This window comes from Mytilus californianus, unplaced genomic scaffold (genome assembly GCF_021869535.1).
Source record: "Mytilus californianus isolate M0D057914Y unplaced genomic scaffold, xbMytCali1.0.p SCAF_7, whole genome shotgun sequence".
In the NCBI taxonomy this organism is placed as follows: domain Eukaryota; kingdom Metazoa; phylum Mollusca; class Bivalvia; order Mytilida; family Mytilidae; genus Mytilus; species Mytilus californianus.
This window is the reverse complement of record NW_026262723.1, coordinates 13,889,070-13,912,582: the sequence shown is the minus strand read 5'-3', so window position 1 is coordinate 13,912,582 and position 23,513 is coordinate 13,889,070. Positions and strand designations below refer to the sequence as shown.

Here is a 23,513-nt window from a genome sequence, read left to right as displayed (position 1 = left end):
AAATAGAGTCAATGGGCGATATATGCTTCAATGGTTTTGAATGGTATCCCATTTTGACGTGTTTTTATATATAAATATAGCCTACACAAAAGTTAGGTTTATTTGATATTTAGTATCTTATACATGGTTTCCAAGTGATTTTTACATAGCATCATGTTTTTTAGAAACACATATATGGTTTTATTGATTACCGTTTTTCTTGGAATATACCCGGGCTCTATAGATATGTGTGTGAGAAGTGGAGGCGGTGGAAATAAAGGTGGGGATAGCGGGAGTGGTAGTGGAAGTGGCGGAAATGGGGGTTCAAATAGCGGAAGTGGCGGTTCAGATAGCGGATCTGGAGGAAACGATGGAGGAACAGGAGGTAATATCAAACTATTTAACCTTATATAATTTAATACCATTGCACAATTACTAGTATACAAGATATTTTCAAATCATTTTTAATAAAAAGATAGAATATGTTTTTAATGGCGAAGATTATGAGGACATCATTCGGAAATCACTTATTTATTTAATTTATATAATAGAGATGACGTACACCATAGATATTTTCACAAAAAAAGAAATTTCTAGAGAATTCAATCACCTTATCTATTTTTACCTTAAAAATTCAGTTTGAAAATACAGTTATCCGTATAATTAGGATTTTGTTTCTAAAAATCATTTGTTTTGAAATGGTGGTTGAATTTTGAAGTATGAGAATAAGGTATTATGTTGTTTTAAATGATGATTAGGTTTCTCTTACATAATTTTCAATGTTTTCAGACTTGTCCCTAATTTCATGTATTTTTATTATATCATCTCAACAAACCAATCATGATAGGACGGCACTTCAGATCATCACTTTCTTTAGAAAAAATATTCCGTGGCTTCTAAATGTTTTTTTGAACTTGTATACTACTATTGTCACATATCTTCCTTTGAACAGAAAAAAAATGTATTAAATGTTTTTTTATCTGGTCTGCAAGTCGCAGAATGGGAGACATAGGGATTACTATCCGGTGGTGGCGACGTAAACTATTTGTATAAAGCTTTATATTTCAGAAGGTAGAATACCTGGATGCTTCATACCTTGTACACAGATACTTTATGTTACGAAGTTTCCGTCTGTCATATGTCCATTGTAATTGGCCTCATTTTCATGGTTAAGTGACTGCTGAAAAAAAATTACAGTTTTTTTTTGTCAAATGAAATACTTAATAGGATAACTATATTTGGTATATGGATTCCTTGCAACGTCTACATGTCCGTCATGTAGGGTTCACCTGACCTAGACCTCATTTCATGGGTCAGTGATCAAGGTTAAAGTAACGTTGTCAAGTTTGTATCTCACTATAATTGGTGTATGTAATGTTTGCAAAAAGAGAGGCGAAGGATATGAAAGGGACATTCAAACTCATAAGTTGAAAATGAACTGTCAACACCATGGCATAAAAACAGTTTACAAAACACAACATAGAAAACCAAAGACTGAGCAACACGAGCCTCACCAAAAACTGAGGGTGTAAGGTGTAAATGTCCGTCTGGCAGGTTTCATATGACATTGACCCCATTTTCATGGTTTATTGGACAATGTTTGGTGTTTGGTATATTTCTCAGATATTATAAGCAATAAGTCAATTATATTTGGTGTAAAGAACGATTGTTAGGTGTACATATCCGTCTGTTGTTAGGGTTCATACGACCTTGGCCTCATTTTCAAGGTTCATTGGTCAGTGTTAAGATTGTGTGGTTTGATCTGTTTCTGTTATATTATTAGCAATAGGACCACTATATTTGGTGAATGGAACGGTTGTAAGGTGCCCTGCATTACATGTAACAGTATACGTCCATACCAATTTTAAGCATATTAAGTCGTCTCGCAGGCCTTCAGATTTTTTTGAAAATTTAGTGTTCACCCCAAGAACCGGTTTGGCCACAGCATAACAATTTCAAGTTTATTTACAATTTACACAGTGCGTATATGTTAAGTATGTTTAAATGAACATATGTTCTCATAGTTTAGGACTTTACTCATTATAGGTTGAAAAATACAGGCGAAGTTTAGATGTTTATGAAGTGTCCTATATTTTGACTTTAGTGGAACCTTAAAGTTTGTGTGATACTTGTAGTAAAACTTTCATATTACATACTTTCAACATAAATTCAATGATAAGTAAAACAGGCGAGACAATTCAGCGTGTGCATTCTTGTTTACTAGAACTGGCTAAGCTTTGTATTTCTTTCATAATATTTTTGAACACGTATTCCGTCAAATAGTTCTTTCTATTAATTTCAGTCATATTTTTAATGTTATATAGCATAAGAACTTATTTTTCGACAACATATACACGGTTATTTTAATGTATATTAAAACGTCATTCTTAATGTTCATGTAACATAATTTGTGAAGATAAAGGGGAATTTAATCATGATCTATAAATCTGTAATCTTACATTTAATGAAACGAGTGTATTTTAGAAGGCGACCAGAGGTGTACAGATATCGGTGGTGTATGTCAAGACGACAGTAATAAGTGTGGTGGTTCATATTTCTCTGGAAAGTGTTCAGGTGGCGCTAACAATCGGTGTTGTACAAATACTGCAGAAGGTAAATGTCATGTTGAGGTATAACAACAATTGTCAGCAAAGATGATTCTAAGAGGATCCTTCTTTACTTCATTTTACAATAGCTCATGTTGAAAATTAGATAAATTATTGTGACAACACGGTTTGTACCCGACTGAAAAACACATTTTAAACTTACAAAGCTCATGTATTTTTATGTCCCCGCCGAGTGGCGCGGGGATTAAGAAATATTCTTGTCCATACGTCCGTCCCGAAATTGGATTCCCATCCCTAAGTTTAGTTTTCCTCAAACTTATACATAATGCATAAGAGCTACCGTTTGAGGGGGCTAGGATGAAATTTGAAAAAAAAGGCAGGATAGGAGTTTTGAGTAAAAACATAGGCAGGATGAGCAATTTGGCAAAAAAAAAAGGCAAGTTGACAATTTATGTAAAAAAAAATCAGGATAAACTAATGAAAAAAGGGCAGGACCGAATAGAGTGAAAAATAAAAAGGCAGGACAGATATTACAACTAAAAAAAACAGGACAAAATTTTTCATCCTAGCATCCCATAAATATCAAATGGTAGCTTCCTTACCACAAAAACACAGATCAAGTTCAAATTTGTGTGGCGTCACTTTCAACGTTCTTGAATTATGTCCCTTTTTAATTTACAATTTGGCAAATTTGTCGTTTCCGCACTCTTACTTTACTTTGCCACCACCTATAATAATCTGAAACTTATACATGTTATAAACAATGTTTTTTTCCACCAAACACAAATCAAGTTCAAATGTTGCTGGCGTTACTATCACCGTTCTGGAGTTATGTTCCTTTATAAATGAAAAAAATTGTGAATTTGCCGTTTCCGCACTCTAACTTTAACTTGCTTCCAACAAATATTATGAAACTTATACACAATGCTTATTACCATCAACACTGATCAAGCTAAAATTTTGGTGGTGTAACTTACACTATTCTCTGTTTGTTATTTAACAATGAGACCACTCAAACACCCAATCAATCTCTAATGACAATAAACAGAAACTAAGTTTCAAAGAAAATACAACGTCAATAGGTATGGATTAGTACTTTATAGACATATTCTTCTTTTATTTATAAATGATTGATTTGAATGTTGTTTGCAAATATTTCATGTGTGTACAGAACAACGAGAACAAGTTAACAATAAGTACATCAGGTAGGTCCTGGAATAAAGGGGTCGACCAGTATCATGGGAAGGAAATTCGGAAAACCAAGGAAATTAAGGATATGTTGGATGTATACAGAAATTTAGCCCTGTGGACCTTTGAAAGAGTTGTTGCAAAGGTTCCTAGCGCGCAAAAAGCGTGACATTATCAACACGCGGGATCAATCGGATTTACCGTCCCCATTCTGACCGGACGTGACTGCTTATTGTATAGGAAACACTTGTGCACTGGGTGTATAAATCTGTATGTTACACGGCTTCCTCCGCCTCATTTTTATGCCCCACCTAGGGGCATTATGTTTTTCGGTCTGTGCGTTCGTCTGTCCCGCTTCAGGTTAAAGTTTTTGGTCAAGGTAGTTTTTGATGACGTTGAAACTTGAAACTTAGTAGACATGTTCCCTATGATATGATATTTCTAATTTTAATGCCAAACTAGAGTTTTGACCGCAATTTCACGGTCCACTTATCATAGAAAATGATAGTGCGAATGGAGCATCCGTGTACTATGGACACATTCTTGTTAGACTTAGACCTGGAATTTGACATCAGTGGTCATCTCCGTACCAGAATCTATGACAAACGAGACGATATTAATTTTGAAATTATAAATTTCCCAAACCTTAGCAGCAATATAGCAACTTCACCTGCATATGGGATATACATTTCCCAACTCATTCGGTATTCAAGAGCTAGCATCTGGTACTCAGACTTTTTGAAACGTCACCAGTGTCTGAGCAAAAAATCCTTTTTCTAAAATAGTTCATCGGAAGATACCAAGACCTTGTTGATAAATATTCCGTATCAACTTCATAAATAATACATGATGGTTTGGAAGCATAGATTCTAGGTACTTACGTTGTTTATCATCTAAATCACGTGTTATAGTGTTCTTTGTATATTTTAACCTTTACTGTTTAGTCCATATTTGGAATATACTTTTGACGTGGCTAGGTATTTATACATCCCGCCATAGTGCTATTGTGCTATGGTCATTTTTGTATTCTTGTCTTTCATTTTTGCTTATATACTTTGACTATAGAGTGTCTATATGCCATTTTGTTTTTCTTTGTTTAAATAGTTCTTTGTTTTTATAGTGATTAAGATTATAACACAATATTGACTGCTGTACCCAAATTCTTGACATTTTTACCACACATTGTTGTCAATATAATGGAATGCTATATGACTGTCATACAAGTGAGAGGTTTAGCTAGTTTAGCTAGCTATAAAACTAGATTTAATCAACCATTATCTACATAAGGAAATGCTTGTACCAAGTCAGGAATATGACAGTTAACGTCAATAGGTATGGATTAGTACTTTATGGACACATTCTTCTTTTATTGATAAATGATTGATTTGAATGTTGTTCGCAAATATTTTATGTATGTACAGGACAACGAGAACAAGTTAACAATAAGTACAACAGGTAGGTCCTGGAATAAAGGGGTCGACCGGTATAATGGGAGGGAAATTCGGAAAACCAAGGAAATTAAGGATATGGTGGATGTATACAGATATTTAGCGCGACGGACCTTTGAAAGAGTTGTTGCAAAGGTTCCAATGTGCTAAAAGCGTGACACTCTATCAACACGCGGGATCAATCGGATTTACCGTCCCCATGCTATATGACTGTCATATAAGTGAGAGGTTTAGCCAGCTATAACACCAGATTTAATCAACCATTATCTACATAAGGAAATGCGTGTAACCAAGTCAGGAATATGACAGTTGATTTCCATTCGGTTCATGTGTTTGGGCTTTTGATTTTGCCATTTGATAAGGAACTTTCCTTGGAGTTCGGTATCTTTGATATTTTACTATTAACCACCCTACATCATAATTTTGGTGAACACTTTTGAAAACATTACCAGGAATTGGATGCTGAAACGGTGAATAACCCTTAGGCTATAGCATTTCCCGAAATTTTAACTTTTGTTTACTTTATCCTTAAATAAACAGGGACTTCATAGTGACTGGTTTGACTGGATTGAATGCAGTTGTATATATTTTCAAAGACTTTTGTTCAAAGTTTATCCAAGTAGAATGAAAAATATGAAGATTTGTTCCATTTGTTTTAGAAAAAGATACCAATGATTGTGCAGGTGTGACGATAATCTCCCGTGATAGTTGGGGAGCCAGGAGAACAAGAAGTAGTTCCTATATAAGGGTACCAGTTCCAAACATTTACATTCATCACACCGTAACAAATCCTTGTTCATCATTCTCTGAATGCATCTTAAGAATGAAACAAATACAAAACTACCACATGGATAATAGAGGTAATACTTATGGAGGATTTCTGTAAAACACCAGTACTGTTGACTACCAATTTACTGAACCATAGTCAACTTTTTAATGCATGTAAAAGTATAGTTTCACAGTAAAAAAAATTTGCAATATCCGTGTCGATGCTAGGCAATATAAATTATGACTCAGGTAAAAAGAATGTTCGTTTTGTGAATACATGCAGCTTAAATAAAAATAAGGAGATGAGGTATGATTGCTAATGAGACAACCTTCCACCAAAGTTCAAATAAAGTGGATGTAAGACCATTCATTCCTACAAAGGATTTCTAAATATATATAAAAAGTGTACAATACCGAATTAATTCTTTGATAATGAATACCTAAAAAAAAACAATAAATAAATCATATAACGAACCCCACCATTCATTACTCTGGTTTAAAAATATAATCAGAGCATATTATTCTTTATATAAGATATATATACTAGTACGTCATACAAACTGTACCATTTGACAATGAAAATTGAGATTTTCGAGTTCTTTTAGCTTGACAGTCATTAAAAATAAGTAAAAACAAGAAGGAAACTTCTTACTCGCTAAGCGAAAAAGAGTAAACGAACTCCGCAAAGATAATAGCAATTTCTCGTTTACATTATTTTACAGGATATGCTGACGTTGGATACAGCTTCCTGGTTGGAGAAGATGGGAAAATATACGAGGGAAGAGGTTGGGGTCGTGTTGGAGCTCATACAGAGGGTTACAATAGCCGAGGTTTTGGTATATCCTTCATTGGTAATTTCATGACTTTGGCACCAAACACTCTCGCTTTAAATGCTGCTAAGGCCTTGATTCAGTGTGGGATAAATAATGGAAAGATATCAACCTCTTACGATCTGTATGGACATCGTGATTTAAAGGCTACCGCGTGTCCAGGTGATAGATTGTACGATATTATCAAATTATGGCCTCAATATCATCACCCATAAGTCTATTTTAGCTGTTACGTAAATGGGGGTGTGGATGTGGTTAACAAAATATTAAATGATAATAAGGGGGGATAAAAATATGGAATAATGGGACCAGAAAATAAAGAATATTTTATGAGAAGATAATGGGGTGCTAAAATATAAAGAAGAGCGAATAGTTGACAGAAAAAAGAAAGAGCGAAGGAAAATAGGTTTAAAATTATGGAAAACAGTATAAGTAAGACCCCTCTCTACCCACACCATCTTGAAGACGTCATGCGTAAACATGTATATATAATTTAAATTATGAACAAGTCTAAATTGAAAACAATTTGAATTATGTATACCTTTTTTGTTAACACGAACGTTCTTATTGTATACTTGTTTAAATTTACTATGTGTAAATAAAATATTTCGTTGCTTTATTTCGATTTTAATGCCAACAAAAGATAGTTGAAAACTCTTGTAAATGCTTTATAATAGTATATCGGTCAAACTGGGTTTGACGCAAAATTATGATATTCGCTACATATACGTTTTCATTTTTAACGTTTAATTGGAATAGAGAATAGAAACAGGGGAAAGGTCTCAAAGAGACAACAAACCGACCAAAGAGCAGAAAACAGCACACCAATGGGTCTTAAACGTAACGAAAAAAACCGCACCCAGAAGCGGGCCTCAGCTGGCCCCTAAACAGTAATGTATACTAGTTTAGTGAAATGGAGGCAATTTTAACCTTTTTTGTAAGAAATCAAACGACTTAAAAGTTTGTGTTTAGTACTATACTGAAATATATTAGATAAAAAAATCTAGCACGTTCAAACCTTCTATGTATGCTTGGGAAAAGTTCTTACACGAACGGTGAATCCAGTAAAATGTTGAACCAAACATATTGGTTTGTCTACCTTGTATAGACTTCCAGATATTTGTACTTAACAGATAATTGCCTTTTCAATAAGACTCCATCTGTTGAAGGCACTTTGATTCCCTTTCCCGTAATAAAACTTACACAAAGTACGTAAGTTAGACATACAAAAAAAAAATTAAGCCATTATTTTTCTAAATAATGCGATCCCTGTTTGTTTTATAGATCAAATATACTGTTAAGTGATCGATATTCAAGTTGGAACTAACTGTGTGCCCTCTCATTGTAGATCTAAATCTATAAGAAAACATAGTTTATCGGAAATATTGGTAAACACCTGACTAGCATTTCAAAAAATATCCTGCTGTTATTTCAACTATACATTTGCTGCTAAACAATCTATATTTTGCCCTATATTTCGTATAAATGGTCCTTGTATATCCAACTGGAATTGAGTACAATGTACCTCCAACGTTAAAGGGCATTTGAACTTACCTTGAATAAGAAGGCGGGTGTCACATGCTTATCTTTTCGCGGCACCTGCGATCACCCCCGGTTTATTTGTGGGGTTCATCTTGTTCCATCTTTAGTTTTTTATGTCGTGTTTTGTAGATTGTTGTTTGACTTTTTGTCGGTTTTCGGTTTTTTTCTACTCATAAATTTTAATCACGCCCCTAGATAGGATTTTTCGGTTACTCAAATTAAACACGATAACTTTTTTCGGTTTTTTGTCATGCTATTGGCGGTTTCTCTTCGAGCTTTCATTGTTTATTACATAAATAGACATTATTAACAGAACATTCAGTATAATGAATTAAATAACACATATCTGAGAGGATGATAGAGCAGATTGTCACCCCTCGAAAAGACATCGTCAACCTGGCTTCGCCTCAGTTTACAATGTTTTCTCGAAGTAACAATCTGCTCTAGACCCTCTCAGCTATGTGTTATTTATATATTATTGTTTCGCTTATGTTTGTACTTTTTTTATCTGTTATATTGTTCCAGCACTGATTTTCCATATATATATATATATATATATATTAACATACCTTTTGTATTATAAATATCGCTTTTCAGCTAGGGAGGTCTCAGATTAAAAAAAAACCCACAGTTTAACCTGATGCAGTTAGGAATGAGGAACCACGTCATTTATTGTCTTTTAATATAGCGTTATGTTTGTTTAATCATTGGTTGAATTTCTAGTTGAGGATTGATCTTAAACAATTTCTGTAAAAAAATAGATTACATGTAATAATCGGGACAACTAACGTTCGATACCTATCTATTGTTAACCGCAAGATGCCTCTTTGGTGTATATGTCGCGTAGTCCCTGTCTCATTTATTGCCATGCTGTTGTTCATGGCTCTTGGTCATAAAACTTTATTCCGTACTCGGAGTACAAAATTTGTGCTCGAAACACCAAATTCCAATATTTCAATTGGTTGATTTCTGAGTATGATAATCGTGCTTGCAATTTTTATGACCGCAAGATCAGACAATACCATGGCAATAAATGAGACACAAACTAACCGACGCAAGAGAACCATTGACTTTTGCTGAACATAAGAAAAATCATCGCTCTTTTGGTTAACATATACCATATAAAATTATACTTAGGCAGATATGTTCTGATAGAATGATTAAGCTAACAGATTATGTACAAATACACGACGAGAATATGTCTGAAAGAATATCCAAATCGTGAAAAGTTACTGTATCAAAAAGCCACAGAGAGAAAAAAATCATGTTCTGCAAATTAATTTCAAATGCTCCAATTGAATCTGTTTTATGAATTGTCGTCAGCACCGAACTTTGAAAGAAATATGTCTTCTTGTCTTTTGTTTGGGCGCTGTTGTTTTATATAAATGTGCATATATCAGTCAAAGGGCAATAACTGCAATATATTTTTGTTGGGTAATTTTTTCGTAAATGTTCCACATGAAATGAAAGCTTGAGATCGGTAAAAATGCAATTTTCTATAGATTATTTTTATTTCTAAGGGAATAACTTCTGATCAAATAAATAAAAGGCCATAATGATCAAACCAGTCCAAAACTTTAGTGATACATTTCATAAGAATCTGTCAAGAGATCTATGCTTAAAAATCTTTCATGCAATGCAGGCGTAAACAAATGACAATACATGCAGGCGTGAGATACATCGAGACACATTGCGTCTTACAATACAATTTTATTTAGAATTTACATTTCCAAGAAACATAATTTATGTAGAAAACAATCGATTGACACTAGCTCCCCAAGACATTGCTTTAATAAACCTTAGAAATATATATTTTATTTTGAATCTGACAAGAAATGAAGGTTTAAAAGCATTTAAAATACAATTGTCAATACATGTTGAACTTAATTAGATTTCCAAGGAACAAAATTATCGATAAAGGCTGATATTTTAACTCGCCTTAAACATTACGTGTATAAATCTCTGATATAAATAAAAAAAAAATATATAAAAAATCCTACAAGAATTGTTGGCTTGAGAGCGCTTACAATGCATTTTGCCATGTAATATATATTTTGAACACCTTAGCACAGTTTGTCAACACTGATTTTCGAACTGGTTAATAGTGATATTTCTAATAACACTCTTTGATTTCAATTTCACAAAAAATCGCAAGAATAGTACGTGTGAAAGCAAATACATCATGTCCAGATTCACGTATGGACAAATATTTCCATGAGTTAAAAAATAGTGATCGGCACAATTTGCCTGACTAAAAACCATTGATTTCAATTTCATAAAAATCTGACAAGAAATGTATGTGTGAGAGCGTTAACAAGGACGCTTAAGAACACCAACGATTAGCTTATTTAAATTTTTGACCAGGAAGTTCTATTTCAGGTTATGGATGTAGTTTCAAATCCATTGCATTAACCATTGTCTGACTGATCCATGAAACTGTTTTCAATTAAATCTTCTTGTATACTGATATAATATATGTTAAGTACTGATATTAAAAGAAAACACAAAAAAGAATAAGTTTTTTTTTAAGTTGATTGAAATCAAAAGAATCTCTTCAGAAAGATAAACCTTACAAAATGAATTATCATTGACCGAAATATGAAATTTAATCGAATAAAATAACACTTCATGCTGTTTCACATGTGGCGTTTTATAGCAATAATTATATTTTATTAAGCAAAAAACTGTTAAAGGATAAGCATTGACATTCAGATATTTATCTCGAGTTGATAGAAATAATGATAAAGTTCTTAATTAAATTGCAGCTGTTTTATAAAAAGCGGATGAGTTTTTTTAAATCAAATTACAAAAATGTATGTTTGTTTGTTATGCAATGCCAGTGTAAAAAGAACCAAACACGAATATCTTTCATTTGCTCTATAAAGAAGTCACTATCCACTCCTTGTCCTCTCTTCCTCCTTATGATTGGTTCATCGATATTCCACTTATAAATATCATTGAATTTTATAGTCGTTAGAATCACGACAGGTGTTACAATGCACTAGTTGAACAAAATGTACTTGGCAATGCTTTTTTTCAGTTATACCTAACTTTAAGCTTTTGTAGGGCAAGTTTGTTCAATCTTTACGTTTTGTGTAACAAACTGTGGGCTGCTCTTTGTCTTTTCGATTTTTTCTTCCAACTATATTTTTGTTAATATAAAAATAAGAAGATTTGGTATGATTGCCAATGAGACATTCTATATCAGAGACCAAATGACGTAGAAAGTCAGGAACTAGAGGTCACCGTAACCTCTTTTAGACTTATGATTTGGATTGATCCCTCGGTATCATTTTTGTCTCAGAATGCGAGTCATAGGGATGATAATCCAGCGACGACATAAACTAAAGCTTTATATCTAAGAAGGTAGAACACTTCGATACTGTATATCTTGTATAAATATATCTTATATTCTGAAAATTCCGTCCGTTATATGTATAAAAATAAGGAAATGTGGTATGATTGCCAATGATACAACTAATCCACCTAAGTTCAAATGAAGTGGAAGTAAGCAATAATAGGCAACCGTACGGCCTTCAACAATGAGAAAAACCCATACCATATAGTCGGCTATAAAAGGCCCCACAATTCAATTGAGAAACTAACGGCCTAATTTATAACAAAACAATTAACGAAAAACAAAAATGACAGACGGGAATCGCAAAATATTCATTTCTATGTTATACACGGAAGAAAATGATTCAAAGAAATGCATTATTTCTCGTGAAAAGATCATAATTTGTTAACATATCTAACGGCTACGCATTTGCAAGGTAATATGTCTGTAGCAAATACATGTGCATAATTATGATAAAAAACTCCGCAATGTCATATCAGAAATTAATAAAAAAATAATCAAAAGGGAACTTATTTCAATAGATATAAACAAGTCACCAAAGTTTCATGATAACTGCTAAAAGCATTTTTGAGTCATTGTCCAATATATTGGAAAATTCACCCTTTTTATGAATAAAGTCCCAATACCCCAAAACGTAAAAGCAGATTTTTTTAAAAATCAAAAGGGATCGTATGTCAATATATATAAACAATTCACCAAAGGTTCATGAAAATTGATCAAAGCATTTTTGAGTTATAGTCAGAAAACTGGAAAATCATCCATTTTTATGAATAAAATCCCATAACTCGGAAACGTAAATCTAAAATTTATAAATGTGAAAGCGTTTGTGAGTAATTGTCCGACATGTTGACGAAGGATGGACAGACGGACGGACGGATAGACAGACAACGGTTTACCACAATACGTCCCGTACACGGACGTATAAAAACACGATAAAATAAGCTGATGTTCAGTAGTTGTCGTTTGTTGATGTGGTTCATAAGTGTTTCTCGTTTCTCGTTTTTTATATAGATTAGACCTTTGGTTTTCCCGTTTAAATGGTTTTACACTAGTAATTTTTGGAGTCCTTTATAGCTTGCTGTTCGGTGTGAGCCAAGGCTCCGTGTTGAAGACCGTACTTTGACCTATAATGGTTTACTTTTATAAATTTTGAATAGGATGGAGAGTTGTCTGGTTGGCACTCATACCACATCTTCTTATATCTATTTAAAACATTTTTTAATCTCCCCGTCATTGACATATGGTTGGCAAGGGGTTGCTCCATTAAATAAAGAGGTTCCGGAGTAGAGAATAGATTTGTGGGTATAACCAGAACTTTTCTTTATATGGTCAAGATATTCTTCTACACAAATGTATTCTTATGTAACGTTATGGGAAGGATAACTAGCCATTAAATACCCAGTATATTCCATCTTCCAGTCACCAAAGCAGGCCTTTCGCCCAGGAATCATTATGGTTGAAGTTGCTTTTGTCACATGTCAAACAGCACATTGGATGACATAAAAAGTGTTTTTCTTATCAAACAACGTGTTCTTAATGTTGACGTCATTTATATCAAACACAGAGCCAACAATATATGCGTTATGATTATATTTACTATCATAAATACCTCATTGAGGTTCTAACGGAACACAAAGCTTATTTGGAGCACCACTACCAGTACTAGTATATGATGGTCCGCCTACAAAGCCTGGAAAGGAAAGGGAATAGTGTGAAACAAATACAAGATTTTGTACAATATGGTTATACACAATTTTTCTCATTGGCACTCATACCACATCTTCTTATATCTATATACGACATGTTTATGTGTGACCTGAATAAACACTGAAAGAAAAATAAAGCAATGCACCACATGAAAAAAAAGGTTTTTTAAATCATGCCTTTCTGAATATGATCGAAATATTTCCCTTGAAGGTTCAGTATTTCTCGATTAGTTTAAATTTACTGAAAACATGTTTGATAAATTATCAACGAAATGGTTAATGATAATAATGAAAACCTAACGGGGTTGATTTGATTCAAACTTTGTGCAATTTAGAGTTTGACTTGGGGTATGGACACTTTTCTTGTGACCATCGAAATAATTTATGGTTGGTGTTATTGGTTTCGTCACATTTTTAGATAATCCTTCCGCTTTTTAGCTCACCTGGCCCTATGGGCCAAGTGAGCTTTTCTCATCACTTAGCGTCCGTCGTCCGTCGTCGTCCGTTAACTTTTACAAAAATCTTCTCCTCTGAAACTACTTAACCAAATTTAACCAAAGTTGGCCACAATCATCATTTGGGTATCTAGTTTAAAAATGTGTCCGATGACCCGGACCGCCAACCAAGATGGCCGCCATGGCTAAAAATAGAACATAGTGTAAAATGTAGATTTTGGCTTATATCTTTGAAACCAAAGCATTTAGAGCAAATCTGACAGAATAAAATTGTTCATCAGGTCATGATATATCTGCCCTGAAATTTTCAGACAAATCAGACAACCCGTTGTTGGGTTGCTGCCCCTGAATTGGTAATTTTGCAGTTGTTGGTTACTATCTTGAATATTATTATAGATAGAGAAAAACTGTAAACAGCAATAATGTTCAGCAAAGTAAGATCTGCAAATAAGTCAACATGACCAAAATAATCAATTGACCTCTTAAGGAGTTATTGCCCTTTATAGTAAATTTTTAACAATTTTTTGTAAATTTTTGTAATCTTTTACAAAAATCTTCTCCTCTGAAACTACTGATACAAATTTAACCAAACTTGGCCACAATCATCATGAGGGTATCTAGTTTAAAAATGTGTCCGATGACCCCGCCTTCTAACCAACATGGCCGACATGGCTAAAAATAGAACATAGGGGTAAAATGCAAGTTTTCAAACGTTATAAATAGAGAAAATCTGAAAGGATCAAAATTGTTCAGAATAATGAGCGCCACCAATTGTCCATATACATCAAAACTGTTAGACAAATTCTTATAGGAGTTATTGCCCATAAATGACAAATTTTACCATTTATTTTTCCTTTTTGCCTATTACCATGAAAACTATGATATTAAGAGAGAAACATATTTTTTTTCCGTTATGCCTTATATGATTTAAATTATGATAGATAAATAAACAATTTAAATCACAAAAATGATCAGCAAGGCAAGATCTATTAAAAAATCAAATATTGCCAATATAGTTAGTAAGACTGTCACTCTTCATAGGAGTGATTGTCCTTAAATGAGGATTTTTTTATCCTCTTTTGTGTTTTGAGCAAAAACTAAAGAAGTTAGAGAGAAACTGAACAGACTAAAAGATCAGTAAAACAAGTTCAACAAAATGGAGATTTTTGTCATGAAGTCTATTCTCGTCTACAATGTTGGAGTGTCCTTTGTTTGATATGCACACAGACCAAGGTGAGCGACACAGGCTCTTTAGAGCCTCTAGTTTTGAATTGTAAATCTTGTAATTCTAGCATTTTTAGACAAACAGATACACATCGTATATTGCATATTTCTTATAGTACATTATATAAATAACACATAGCTGAGAGGGTGATAGAGCAGATTGTTACCCCGAGAAAACATTGTCAACTGAGGCGAAGCCAAGGTTGACAACGTCTTTTCGAGGGGTAACATACCACATCTTCTTATATCTATTTAAAACATTTTTTAATCTCCCCGTCATTGACATATGGTTGGCAAGGGGTTGCTCCATTAAATAAAGAGGTTCCGGAGTAGAGAATAGATTTGTGGGTATAACCAGAACTTTTCTTTATATGGTCAAGATATTCTTCTACACAAATGTATTCTTATGTAACGTTATGGGAAGGATAACTAGCCATTAAATACCCAGTATATTCCATCTTCCAGTCACCAAAGCAGGCCTTTCGCCCAGGAATCATTATGGTTGAAGTTGCTTTTGTCACATGTCAAACAGCACATTGGATGACATAAAAAGTGTTTTTCTTATCAAACAACGTGTTCTTAATGTTGACGTCATTTATATCAAACACAGAGCCAACAATATATGCGTTATGATTATATTTACTATCATAAATACCTCATTGAGGTTCTAACGGAACACAAAGCTTATTTGGAGCACCACTACCAGTACTAGTATATGATGGTCCGCCTACAAAGCCTGGAAAGGAAAGGGAATAGTGTGAAACAAATACAAGATTTTGTACAATATGGTTATACACAATTTTTCTCATTGGCACTCATACCACATCTTCTTATATCTATATACGACATGTTTATGTGTGACCTGAATAAACACTGAAAGAAAAATAAAGCAATGCACCACATGAAAAAAAAGGTTTTTTAAATCATGCCTTTCTGAATATGATCGAAATATTTCCCTTGAAGGTTCAGTATTTCTCGATTAGTTTAAATTTACTGAAAACATGTTTGATAAATTATCAACGAAATGGTTAATGATAATAATGAAAACCTAACGGGGTTGATTTGATTCAAACTTTGTGCAATTTAGAGTTTGACTTGGGGTATGGACACTTTTCTTGTGACCATCGAAATAATTTATGGTTGGTGTTATTGGTTTCGTCACATTTTTAGATAATCCTTCCGCTTTTTAGCTCACCTGGCCCTATGGGCCAAGTGAGCTTTTCTCATCACTTAGCGTCCGTCGTCCGTCGTCGTCCGTTAACTTTTACAAAAATCTTCTCCTCTGAAACTACTTAACCAAATTTAACCAAAGTTGGCCACAATCATCATTTGGGTATCTAGTTTAAAAATGTGTCCGATGACCCGGACCGCCAACCAAGATGGCCGCCATGGCTAAAAATAGAACATAGTGTAAAATGTAGATTTTGGCTTATATCTTTGAAACCAAAGCATTTAGAGCAAATCTGACAGAATAAAATTGTTCATCAGGTCATGATATATCTGCCCTGAAATTTTCAGACAAATCAGACAACCCGTTGTTGGGTTGCTGCCCCTGAATTGGTAATTTTGCAGTTGTTGGTTACTATCTTGAATATTATTATAGATAGAGAAAAACTGTAAACAGCAATAATGTTCAGCAAAGTAAGATCTGCAAATAAGTCAACATGACCAAAATAATCAATTGACCTCTTAAGGAGTTATTGCCCTTTATAGTAAATTTTTAACAATTTTTTGTAAATTTTTGTAATCTTTTACAAAAATCTTCTCCTCTGAAACTACTGATACAAATTTAACCAAACTTGGCCACAATCATCATGAGGGTATCTAGTTTAAAAATGTGTCCGATGACCCCGCCTTCTAACCAACATGGCCGACATGGCTAAAAATAGAACATAGGGGTAAAATGCAAGTTTTCAAACGTTATAAATAGAGAAAATCTGAAAGGATCAAAATTGTTCAGAATAATGAGCGCCACCAATTGTCCATATACATCAAAACTGTTAGACAAATTCTTATAGGAGTTATTGCCCATAAATGACAAATTTTACCATTTATTTTTCCTTTTTGCCTATTACCATGAAAACTATGATATTAAGAGAGAAACATATTTTTTTTCCGTTATGCCTTATATGATTTAAATTATGATAGATAAATAAACAATTTAAATCACAAAAATGATCAGCAAGGCAAGATCTATTAAAAAATCAAATATTGCCAATATAGTTAGTAAGACTGTCACTCTTCATAGGAGTGATTGTCCTTAAATGAGGATTTTTTTATCCTCTTTTGTGTTTTGAGCAAAAACTAAAGAAGTTAGAGAGAAACTGAACAGACTAAAAGATCAGTAAAACAAGTTCAACAAAATGGAGATTTTTGTCATGAAGTCTATTCTCGTCTACAATGTTGGAGTGTCCTTTGTTTGATATGCACACAGACCAAGGTGAGCGACACAGGCTCTTTAGAGCCTCTAGTTTTGAATTGTAAATCTTGTAATTCTAGCATTTTTAGACAAACAGATACACATCGTATATTGCATATTTCTTATAGTACATTATATAAATAACACATAGCTGAGAGGGTGATAGAGCAGATTGTTACCCCGAGAAAACATTGTCAACTGAGGCGAAGCCAAGGTTGACAACGTCTTTTCGAGGGGTAACAATCTGCTCTATCACCCTCTCAGATATGTGTTATTTAATTTATTATACTGAATGTTCTGTTATTACTGTCGATTAAATTTCAAATTCAAAGTAATAAACTATGACGTCTTGTACATAACAACCATCCGTATTTAATAAAGCGCACACTTGATAAAGCGTCTCCGTGAAGGGTAATAGAGTATTTGCCATAGGATAGAGTCGTATTTAATAAAGCGCACACTTGATAAAGCGTCTCCGTGAAGGATAATAGAGTATTTGCCATAGGATAGAGTCGTATTTGATAAGGCGCACACTTGATCAAGCGTCCCCATGAAGGGTAATAGAGTAAATTAACACCCTCGTATTAGCCAATCAAAATCTGGCTCTTTGACATGAAGTATAATAAAACTATATACTGATTTAAAAAACTTAACAGTGTAAATAAAAATAAGATTTGCTCTCTAATTCTTGCAACTCACTCTCCCCCACTGTATATATGTGTCTCCCTCTGAAAATAAAACTTTGTTAAGCCCCGCATTTATAAAGAATTATAACACTGTAAACATCTTGATAGATAATGAAGTCCAAAAGCATAACATGACAAGTATGTTATTTTGAGGATAACGTTTACGGAATTTTAAAAATAAGAAAACTGAACATCATAGTTCCGAATATAAACAGCAATATAAACCATGATAACTGTCATTTCCTAGATTTAGATATTTCAGTTTTACACAGTTAACTCCGACTTCACAAAAATGTATGACAAAAGGGACTATTTTTCTTTTTCTTATTCTTAATTTTCCCTTTTTGGACGGCGCTGTGCCTTTGGTACCAGAGTTTATGGCTCCCAACTTGTTCGCTATAGAAGTGTCTGTAGTGACGTTTTGGATTATAATAAACGTAATCTTTGTACTATTGGTAAATTATTAAGTCAAGGATTTCGTTACCACAAAGTACTTAAAACCTTTACTAAATTCATTCATAGATACAAAGAATCGGTTTGGAAGTTTGGCTGTACCTGTAGAAAACTTAGTATTCCAAACGGGAAAGCACATACTATTTTTTACGGCGATCTGGTTTATCGAGCCCGTAACTTTAGATACGATCCGCGTAGACTTATCGATCCTTTGAATTAAGTTATTCTAAAATGTAACCAATTAAACACTGTAATTAGATCTTTGAATTTTGTTTTATTGGTATAAATATTGATTTTGTTATCAATAAATATAAACCAAGCTAAATAGTATTGCTATACATCCATGAACATTCACGGCCCTACATTCTATAAATTACTATATGTTAGAGAGATAGTTAGATTTCTCAACTGAAATAAATAGCATTTTCTGGGAAAAGGCGGAAGTGTTTGAAACTTTATTTCTGTTTTATATAATTTTTTTTTTATGATCTTTAGAATTTTTTGATGACCTTTTAATATTATATGAAAGTAAAGAAGGCCTAACAACTTAAAAAAATATTGGAAAAGTGGCAGCAATGTAATAAAAAAGTGGAACCATCTTTTGCAAAATATAACAATGAAAATTTGACAAGAGGGACGAAAGATACCAGAGGGACAGTCAAACTCATAGATCAAAACAAACTGACAACGCCATGGCCAAAAATAAAAAGACAAACAGACAAATAATAGTACTGATGACACAACATAGAAAACCAAAGACTAAGCAACACGAACCCCACCAAAAACTGGGGATGATCTCAGGTGCTCCGGAAGGGTAAGCAGATCCTGCTCCACATGTAGCACCAATCGTGTTGCTTATGTTATTACAAATCCGGTAAATAGTCTAATTCGGTAAGTCACATTCGTGAAAAGGGAAGGGTATTGTAGTTACGACATAAGGAACATATCCGATATCATCTGTGAAACGGTTATTCCATAACGGTCAACCAACTCGTGATGGCGTCCGTAAAATTTACGAAGGGATGATTTCAACTTCACCATTTGGAACTCTTGGTTTAATAGCTTCCTTGTGAGCAGCAATCCTCTATCAAGGAAATCATGATAGGAAACACAAGCCCGGGAATATCGTATCAATTGGGAGATATATACTTCGTATGCAGGCGCTGCTGGAATGTTGCTACATAGAAATGGAAAGTTCACAATTGGGAAGCTGAAATCATCTCTTTTGTCGTAAAGTTTTGTTTTCAACCGACCCTCATTGTCAATTTCTAGATGTAAGTCAAGATATGAGGCAGACTTAACTGTATCTGTAGTATCCTTTATCTCTAGTTCGATGGGATAGATTCGTTCAACATAGTCACCAAATTTTGTATTATTTAGTGAGAGAACATCATCTATATAGCGGAACGTAAAGTTAAAGGATATTGCTAACTTCTTATCTTTCTTCCTAAGAAGTTCCTGTATGAAGTCAGACTTATAATAATAAAGAAATAAGTCGGCAAGAAGAGGGGCACAATTGGTTCCCATTGGAATTCCGACAGTCTGTTGAAAAACACGTCCTCCAAACGTAACAAATATGTTGTCAATCAAGAAATCAAGCATCTTGATAATGTCAGTTTCAGAGAATTTTTTGTAGGATTTATCCCTCCCCAAGACAAGATGTCTCTGAATATTCATTTCTTTGAATTCTTGTAAAAACAAATGGAAACTTTTTGCATAGCTCTGAAGAACTTATAAATAAAGCAAGGAAAGTGATGTTTGCCATTGAAACTTATACTGGTTCTTTAAATGATCTGCCAGTCAAAGTAGCTTGCAGTCTTTTTGACTCTATAGTTAAATCAATAGCCACTTACAATTCAGAAATAACTTAAATGGATACATATGTTTCAAAATTTAGAGTAGAAAAACGTGCAAACATCTCCAAAAAAAAAAAAGTAGACCTCCTTAATTTTACTGATAAATCATGTTTAGAAAAATTACATTTGTCTTTCTGTAAGTATATCCTCGGAACAAGAAAATCTTCATCAAACATAGCCGTGAGAACAGAGCTAGGGAGATACCCACTAGAGATGCATATAAAACTCAGAGTATACTTTACCTTACAAGATTACTAAATTCTGAAATTAATCCATTATTATATGAATCCTTTTTACTTTCTAAAAGTTTGGATGAATCAGGTGCTATACCTGGTTTACATAATTTATGTTAAAAATATTTGAAAGAGGTAAACATAGAATTACCCATTCTTAAGGGAACCAAAGGAAAAAATACTCAAAGTTGTAAAAAAAAAAAACCTTAAAACACCATTTTTTTGATTTCTACAAAAATATATCTGAACAAAAATTTGAAAATATAGACAAAAAAAGTAAATTATATTTATATAAAAGTTTGAAGCAAAATTTAGAAATGGAAAATTACTTAAACTGTAAGTCTTTTGAAAAGAGAAGTAACATAACAAAAATGAGAATTAGCGACCATAATTTATTAACAGAAAAAGGAAGACATTAAAAAATACCTAGAGAAAAAAGACTATGCCCATCCTGTAATACATTGGAGGATGAAGCTCATTTTATTTTATACTGTAAAAAAAAACTAAGAGATAACTTTTTAGGAAATGTAGTTAAATATATGCCAGATTTTATGTCCTGGCAAGAAAAGGAGAAAATTAAATATCTTCTTAACCCATCTACCTCAAAAGAAGTAGAAGTCTTAGGGTCCTTTTTTAATCAGGCATTATAACTGAGGACAGGGGACTCTTGATTTATTCATATAAATATATAAATAGATTGTTTTGCATTTTTACTTATACATGTTTTATGGGATATGTTTTCCTATGGGGTTGTTTTTGTCTTTTTGTGTATGTTTTCATTTATATAATGTTTATATGATATCTTTTTGTATGTTAATGTCACATGACTTTTTAAAATGATTTATATGGCAATAAAATTAAAGTATAAAAAAAAGTAAAGTATAAAATTACCCTTCTTATTCTTGTTTCTCCAGTAGGTTTTTTTCATCTTCTTCAACTCCTCAGTCATATCGTTGCCAGTTTGTTCAGTTTTTCTGTGATATAAAAAAATAAATAAAAAAGTCTGTATGAATTATTACAAATGACATATATAATAGTTGATCAACTGTTTTGTCTCCCTTTTTGTATTTATTAAGCACAACTGAACACAGCCATCGACTTACTTTAAATAAATATGTGTAATGATCAGTCAAACCAAGCTAGGTTGCACCACTATAAATATTTTAACAATACTTAAATAAAGCCTGGTCATATGTTGTTTGCCCTGGTATCAATCAGCTGTTGATTCATGACATAAGATGTCTCAGTGCACTAACTACTCCAAGAGTACTTTATACCCGTGCTTAAAGACAGATGAAATTAAAATCCCTCAACGAGGAACGTCTACAAAAAGTCATGTAATTATGGAACAATAGTAATTACAAAATGCCTACATCTGTTTTATCAAAACTTATCAATACGATTTACCTTAGAATACTTACATTTATTATACCTCACTATTTTTTTTTTATATAAATAAATAATGAAAAAATTGTGCTATTTCATTCCACAGACTATTTGCCAGTCAATAGTTTCAAAGACTATTACCCCGGTTAATAGTTTTATAATCATATTTCCCGTACTTTTTCATGCTTATTTTTCATTGGACAATAATGACGTCATTAACCATTCTGCTTGGATTTTGTGTGCTTGGCAACGTCAAACTCTAATATCGTTAACGGTATAATACATGTGTCGATCGTAATTTCACTTACAAGACGCAATTATAAAAGAGAAAGAAAATCTTTGCGACACATTTTTTAAAGATCTAAAATATAGTACTTAATTTATAAGATGGGTTTGTCGTCGTCTTCTAGACCTGTATTTGCGATTGGTGTACTTTAGCTAGAATTTATTATATGCACGGAAAGTTTAACACAAGTATTTCTAGTCTTGATTGCAATTAATGAAATATTTACAAATGCAACACAGACTATAAAAAACAAACGTATCGTTCATCTTGTGCATGTCAAGTCATGTGACATTTTTCTTTTCTTTCAGATGATATATGTACACTTTTAGAAAGTTAGTTAGATTGGTATAATAAACACTTAATGATTGTGTTGTTCAGTATAATAAAACACCTAATGACTGGTTGTGCGGGTAATAGCAAGTTTGTTGTCCCTTCGCATACCAACTATTGCCCTCGGCTTCGCCTCGAGCAATAATTGGTATCTCAGGAACAACAAACTTGCTAGTACCCTCACACCCAGTAAATAGGTGTATAATGTTCACCGTTAAAGCTTTTACTACCACTGCTTAAATTTTCAAATATTTTGGCATCGAGCATTACTGAAAAGACAACATTTGTAGAAATACGTATCAGTAAAATAGTACCGTAAATGTTACCATTAACCTTCAGAAACTTTCAACACCATACACATGTAGACAAATTACACTTTTCAGCAATCACACGATTAAACCAGAGGGGAAAAAAAGGTGAAACAGTAGTACTATTTTAACTACCAACACGACAATTGAGATAATGATACCTCTGTAATCTTTCTTTTGGTTTGATATTTGTCAACATCTGATAGTAGGCTCCGAATTACATCGCTTATATCTAGATGTTTTCCATCTACAATCTTTGTCTTCAGGGTAGCAACATTTTCCTCAACTCTGCTTAGCCGGCCTTGTTTGTCATGATGCATGATCTGAAACTGGTGCAATCTTGTTCCATTCTTTTTTAGCTGTGCTCAATGCTGATTCAACTGATTTATGATCAACCACGTGAGTGGAGTATACTTTCTATTATCCAAAATATTACCTTCTTATTTAGTCCTCTTAGAATTGACAAGGAAAAGACAAAAAAGTAATGATAT

At 33.2% G+C, this 23,513-nt stretch overlaps 1 protein-coding gene across 1 annotated transcript; it reads left to right on the top strand.

Annotated features, from left to right (window-relative positions):
• Positions 1 to 57: 57 nt before the first annotated feature.
• Positions 58 to 7,399, top strand: LOC127707443 (peptidoglycan-recognition protein SC2-like). Its single transcript, XM_052211973.1, has 4 exons — positions 58 to 364; positions 2,464 to 2,592; positions 5,842 to 6,042; positions 6,673 to 7,399. Exons 1-4 carry the CDS (start codon positions 154 to 156, stop codon positions 6,993 to 6,995), a joined length of 864 nt encoding a protein of 287 aa, XP_052067933.1. The 5' UTR covers positions 58 to 153; the 3' UTR covers positions 6,996 to 7,399.
• Positions 7,400 to 23,513: the final 16,114 nt, after the last annotated feature.